Source organism: Pinus tabuliformis, chromosome 6, assembly GCF_031772625.1.
Source record: "Pinus tabuliformis cultivar Carrire ecotype Pingquan chromosome 6, CPIR1, whole genome shotgun sequence".
Taxonomy (NCBI): domain Eukaryota; kingdom Viridiplantae; phylum Streptophyta; class Pinopsida; order Pinales; family Pinaceae; genus Pinus; species Pinus tabuliformis.
The window spans coordinates 561,472,167-561,479,456 of NC_142292.1; the positions used below are offsets into that span (position 1 = coordinate 561,472,167).

At 32.4% G+C, this 7,290-nt stretch overlaps 1 protein-coding gene across 1 annotated transcript; it reads left to right on the plus strand.

Moving 5' to 3' along the window:
- Positions 1-5,691: 5,691 nt before the first annotated feature.
- LOC149259750 (putative calcium-binding protein CML25) lies at positions 5,692-6,045 on the plus strand. Its single transcript, XM_089455121.1, has one exon. The coding sequence runs from the start codon at positions 5,692-5,694 to the stop codon at positions 6,043-6,045; it is 354 nt and encodes a 117-aa protein (XP_089311247.1).
- The last annotated feature ends 1,245 nt before the right edge of the window (positions 6,046-7,290 follow it).

A 7,290-nucleotide genomic window follows, 5' to 3' on the forward strand; every position in this document is an offset into this window, starting at 1 on the left:
AGGTGGTATTTTTCCCTAAACTATATGTGCATTGTTTATGATTCTTATTTCCCATGTCATCAATGCATTTAGCACTCAAATATTCTATGAAGTGTGGCGGTGAGAGTCGGCATGCAGGTAACTTTTGGTATGTGTTTTCCTCCCAAAGGCCTAATACCCAAGAGTCCATCTTGCTTCCTAGTAATCAATACATCAAGAAAGGGGATGCTCTTATTTTCTTCAAACTCCATGGTAAGCTTGATGTCCTTAGAAATTTCATTCACGTGCTAAGTAAAATTTGCATAGCTCATCATTCCGATGAGGCCACTTCATGTTGGTATCATGAATGTACCTCTTATATCCTTTTAGTTCTAGGGTGTATGAGTCCATATCACTTTTCTCAATTTTTCCATGAAAAGGTTCATAAATATGGGCGATAGAGGGGACCCCAACACCGCACCACTGTTTTATGTGATATAGATAATAGAAAGACTTGCCTTTATGGATATATGTGGAATGGGCATACTTGAGGTCCTAAAATGGCCCATGAAAGTGTTTCAATGACGGAAATAGATAAATTAATATTGTTACATATGCCATGCTCTAGCCTTAGTTTCTTCTATATATATAATTCATTTAAAAGTATTTTAAGTAACTCCATATTGAATAGAGAAGGAATTACACTACTTTCTCATATTGTATATAAAGGGTAATTCTCAACACAATAAATTGCACTCAATTTAACACAACTTTATTTTACATCCAATAATGTAATTTCTTAACCATATTTCTGTTTCCACAAAGTTAATTTAAAAACTTCAATCACATTTTTTAAAAAGAACTCCAATCACAAATTTTGAAATTATATTTTTTTATTTGATAATGTGTCCATGAATTGAGAAATAGTTGGTGGTCTAAGAAACAAGGACTCAGAAGTATCTAATTTGTCAAATTTACCCAGAAATCATACTTAGCCTAAACCATACCAACTCTTAACATGAGTAGATTTTTTTAGGCGTCTCCTCCCTATTATTATTATAAATTTTAAACTTTAACTATGTGATAAAATAAAACCTCTGAAATTCAATAATAATAATAATAATAATAATAAATTATCTCATAATAAACACATATTTACAGAAAAATGAAAATAATGCGGCCAGTTAAGAGAAATCGTTGTTTTCTTGAGAATATACATTTTTGTCTTGGCTAAACACCAAAATGAGACATCTTTGTTTTCATGACAGTGCTATTTTAAAGTACAGCGCACATGGCATCTTATGCAAATAATGGATTTCGTTAAAGAGAGTAATCGTGATGTAATCGTGACTCAAGCGGCTCCTGAAAATTCATCGATTTCATGACAGTGTTATATCGAGAAGGTACTAAACACTTGGAATCTCGTTAAAACAGTATATTTCGTTTAATTAATTTTTTTATATTTAAATTTTAAAAAAATTAGGTTAGGGAAAGTCTGTGAAAATTATTTTTGTTGGCTTGTTTTTATGTATTTCACAAAATTGAGATTAAAAAAATTAATCAAATTATAATTTTATTTTAAATTATGATTAATTGTTTGAGATTTTTATTTTTAACTTAAAGTGGATGAGGATTTATTAACTTTTTTTAAATATTTTTAATTGAAGGTCTAGGTTGATTCTCAAGGGAATATGCTCAGCATATGGTTAGTCTTAATGATTATCAACTTTTGTATTGTATTAAAGAGTTTGTTAAGTTGTATTGAATTTTAATAAATTTAAAATATTATATTCATGCCACTTGGCTCCCTACCCACAAATTTCCTAGGGATTTGTGATAATTCCAATTCTAATAAGTTCATAATTATTATTTATAACATTCATTTATATATAAGCAAATTTTATTTAGCAAAATGGTCCATTACTTTTAATAAATTTTAAAAATTACAATCATCACACGTGGCTCCCCACCCACCAATTTCCTAGGGATTTGAGATCATTCCAATTCTACTAAGTTCCTCCATGATAAGCTCCTTAGTATTATTTATAATATTCATTTATAAAAAAATTACATTCATTTATAAAAAAAATTCTCTTCAATTAAAGTTGACCAATAAGATTTTTATGCATGTTTAATCAAGTAAATGTGTGCATTAGTAAGACATTCTTCATGTTGCAATAGGTTTTTTTGGTTATATTTGTTATCCTTCACCCATATCAATGACATTGATATTTCTAATGTGGTTGTACTAGTTATATAAATAATTAATGTGTGAGTTTTTTTTTTCCACAGAAAAAAGCGAACCATCCATTAATAAAAATAGAGAGTTACAAAGTATATGCAGAGCATTCCGAAAGACTCGTTCTTTGCCTTAAAAAAGGTAGAAGAAAAGAGTCTCAGCTGGTTAACAAAGTCCAGCTCAACATCCTCAACTGGTTGGCAAAGAACCAGCACAACAGCCTCAGCTGGAGGACGAGAAAAAGAAAGAAAAGATAGAAAAGAGAAAGAGACCGAAAGAAATAATATACAAAGAGGGAGGGAAATTATGATTTTCTCCCCTTTTTCTTCTCAACCTTTCGCCATTCCCCTTGAGTTGGAGAGGATGAAATAAGGACGAGAGAGGAGTCCTCCACAATACAAGGAGCGTCCTTATCTGAATCGGAGTGTTCTGGAGAATGATGTCTTTTAGCCCCGCTAGTGTCCTCAAGAACTGGATTTTTCTTCGACAAAGAGGCCAACATTCCCTGAGCTGCCAAATTCTCGGATTCTGGCGGCAAGTGAACTTTATTCATTTCTATGGGAGAGGAAGCTGTGGCTTCACCCCCAATTAGATCATCGTCATGATCAGGTGGAGGGTTATCTACCTCCTCGTCTTCTGTTTCTTCTTCTGGGTTCTCTGTGTGCTGACAGCCTCTTGGTTTTTTTGCTTGTTTCTTGTTCCTTCTGCTTTCTCTTTTGACTTGAGGAAAGTTATTATGTTGGTGACCTGTCTGTTGATAGCCTCGACACCTGAAGGCCGTATTTTCGTAATCTAGTGGTTGTTTCCACTGGGAGTTGTTATGGATCATAATGATGCTATCAGGAAGCCTTTGACTGAGGTCAACTTCGACACAGATTCTGGCAAAAGTATGTATGCATCTAGCAATTCATTCCACATCTTGCTTGATGTATTTTCCTATTGTATTCCCCATTGCTTCAAAAACTTTGGGCAGCCAAAAATGAAGTGGGAGGTTATGTAACCTAACCCAGACCGCCATTTTGGAGACCACCATAGAGGAGGGGTCAAAACCCGGAAACCAGGGGGTCGTGAAGAGTCCTGCATTGCCCCAGAACCATGGCCCCTCATGGAGGACATGATCTTTTTCCTCAACTGAGTCAAATTTTACAATAAAAATCCTTTGGAGCATAAATGGATGTCATAGTTTGGTGACCATGTGGAAAAGATACAATGCCGTAAAGCATCTGTTTTAAGCCAAAAGCCATTGAATCTACAAATGACTGCCAAGGAAGAGAAATCAGCATGAAAGTTATTTACCTCAGGCATATCAATAGTCAAAACTGGTGTTTGCTTACTTTGCTCCACTATATAAGGACCAGGCAGATCTTGTGGTGGTGCTTGCTTGTTGGTGGTGTCCCCTTTTCCTTTGACAACATCCTTGAACGATCCTGTGCCCTTTGAGCTAGATTCGAAACTTCCACCCCTCAGCCTCATACTCAAAAAAATAGTTGAATCTCTCACTATTCCATAGTGCTGCACTGTAAAATTTTCCTGTAAAATGTGTCCTGCATAAACCAAGCTCAGCAGGCTTGCTGATATGCCAAATAATTCTTGTATTTCTTCCTTTAAGATTTTTATCAACATCCCTGTTCTTATTTGCTTGCAGATCGTGTTCCCTGACAGGGATCTAATGAAGATTTGTATCACTTCAAGACCAGAATCCTTTATTGCTAATTTTGTTTTTTGCCTGGATCCTCCTACTAGTTGATTCTCCAGTACAAGAAAGGGAACTGGCTTCCCATAGTCGATTCTCCGGCATTCATTTGAAATATCTGGAGGACTTGTAAGAATCTGGGAGACCCGAACCTCTCGATGAAAGGAGATCTTGGAGAGGGGAGTCCAGAGCATAAATTTCCTCGCTGCTGAGATGGCAACTGCCCAAGTCTGCGTAGAGGTGAACAGGGGAGCCTCAAACCACAGGGAACCCAGTCCCAAGCTCCCGCCCCAAACTTGGTCTTCAAACAAACTTTTAAGAGACTGCCAGAAAGCGGCAGATCGGGCCTGCGACATACCGAAGGGGGGCAGAGGAACAGTCAGCCGCAGCTTTTTCCTATAGACGCAGACAAAGCTGCCTAGCCTGGGCGTGACCCCCGCGGAGGAGAGCACAGCTACCCGAAACTGGGTAGGGTCCGGTTGCTTTGAACCAAAACGCCCAGGGCAATGAGGAAAGGTGCCCAGATCCGCCCTGAGAAAAACCACCTGAGCCAAGAAGGGGGAAAAACCTCCGGTCTCTGATTGTTTTGATTCGAACCAAGATACTCATTTCTAACAAAGGATCCGGGCAAAAGACAAAAGGGAGAATCGAGCTCTGTGAACCCAGCGGCCAGGCACCAAGCAGATCCAAAACAACGCAGATCTTTGGGAGTAGTGGCGGCACAGAGCAGAACTTCAGAAACCCTAATCACTCGAAAACCCACCATCGCTCCCAACCTCAACTTGTCGACTGCTCAGGGGCTATTGCAACAAGCATCAAATAATTAATGTGTGAGTTAAACACATATACATTGAGAAAAACATGTAACAAGATGCTTAAACATGGAGATTCACCACACTTCACCATGAATAATATTAATATATAAATAGACTTTCTTACAATACTATGGGCCAATACTATATCTAGAAAAAGATTATAACCCATTTCATATGGAAATTGTTAATAGGATTTTTTTTAAATGAACTCAAAAAATAAAAAATTCATAACTACTTTTGAGATAAATCTCAAATTTTGATTTATGACTACTATTAAAAATATTCTAAAATATTATGTGGAATCTATCTTATTTATAATTAAATTAAAATCATAAAAACTCTATTCCAAAATAGACACACCTATCACAATATTATAAGTATAAGTTATCTCTAAAAATATAATATAAAATATAATTAGAACATGGTATAGGCTCTAACTTGGATCTCATACACCAATTTGATATCTAACATAAGATTATTATTATAATTATAAATTATTCTAAAAAATTATATCCTAAATATAAAATATAATTAGAACAAAGTATAGGCTCTAACTTTGGAGATAAGTGGAAATGTATACCAACTTTTATTTAGTTCTAAGGATGATAAGTTATAAGAGATATTAATATTTTGGAGTTATTATAGAAAAATAAAAAAAAATTAATTAAAGAAAAACTCAAATAATAATATCTATAATAACCAATCATAATTATACTCAATTGTGATGTAGAATTCACTAGCTCAAAATTTAAAATTTAGTTGGGAAAAAATTAATAATACTAAGGCTACATGGTTTTACGGTTACTCAAAATATAAATGAATGAATAATCTGAAAACTCACAAACCCTAACAAAATGGGAAAAAATTATACTAATAACTTAATTACTTAATATAACCACAAATACACTTTATTAAAAATGTCGATATATATATAGATATAGATATAATACCAATAAACTCTCTGCAAACAAATTTTCTCTTTCGACATGATAAAAAAAGCCGCTGTGAGGTCAAAGATATGTTGTGCAAGTTCGACCAACAATAGTGATGGGAAAATATCAGTGTCACAGTTGAACTTCGTTATGAGTGCTCTCAAGTGCAAGGCTATGGAGGAGAAGATTGACCATATGGCGAAGGCGGAAGACTCCAACAAGGATGGGTTCATCAGCTTTGATGGGTTCATGGAGTCCAACACCAAGGTCGCCAGAGCCTCACATGTTATGCGAAATTGGGAGAGTGCTTTCAAGAGGTGTGATCTTAATAATGATGGCCAAATCTCAGTTGAGGAACTCTATCATTTCTCCAAAGAATTGGGGAGAAGTGAGCAACTTCAACACTGAGAGAGTAGTGGTTTTATTATTTCCAGTGATTTAAAGAATTTGGGGAGAAGTCAGCAACTTCAACCCCGAGAGAGTAGTGGTTTTATTATTTCCAGTGATTTAAAAGTAGGATAATGGTTTATTAATTAAAAATCTATTTACAAATTAAATGTTTTTATAATAAAGTGAGAATGAATCTCATTATTAAAAATCTTATTATATATATATATATATAATTGATTTAAAATAAATTTATAATTTAGTTTATTTTTGTATTTTTATATTATTTTTGGAAATATGAAATATATCATAAAATATGTTTTTTAAACTCTAACTATTTAATTATATAGTTAAGCTAACAATAATAATAATAAAAATTTGCACCTCTATATACAACAATTATATCTTTTAATAATTTCTTCAAAGCTAATCAATATTAGCTTTAAGTGTCTATAGTCACTAATTTTTAATAAAAATAATACTGTACTTTATTGTATTTAGTTTTAGTAAGAAAAATTTATAAAGTGATAATATATATATAAACCAACCTATATAGCTTATCTATCTATATATATGGAAAGTGATAAGTTCTAATTTCATAAGGTATAAATGTTTTTCCAAAATTTCAATTTTAAAATCATGTTTCTATAAATTAAATTAACATAAAGATATGCATATATATTTAAAACCAATATTGATTTATTTTAAATTCATATCTATTAAAAATATAAAGTATCAAGCATTACTAAATTAAAAAAAATCTTCAAAAGTTTACACTTAATAAAAAATTTTGAAAAATCAATTTGTAAATAAATATTAATACATAATAAACATCAAACATTACTTCATTGTGCAACTCTCTCTATATATATATATATATATAAAAGCATAAACTAACTTTATTATAATTCTATTTTACATTATTATTATCATTTATTATAAGAGGAATTTGAAATATATATATATATATATATATAGATAAAAGTATAGAACAAGATTCTTAATCATTAGCTGCATTTTATCAAGGAAAATTTTTATTTATAAATATGATTTTTTACAATACCATGTGGCATTACCATAGCTTATCATCACTACATACTAGAAAATCCATAACTTATATCATATAACACTGGTTCATATAACATTTTTTTAATTAAACAATTTAATAAAAAATGAAAAAAAACATAACTATTTTGAAGATAAATTTCAACTTTTTCTTTGTCTTTATTATTATAAATATTCTAGAATATTGAAGGAAGTTAAATA

Coding starts and splice junctions, on each gene's coding strand:
- LOC149259750 (XM_089455121.1), top strand. CDS start 5,692: ATGATAAAAAAAGCCGCTGTGAGGTCAAAGATATGTTGTGCAAGTTCG.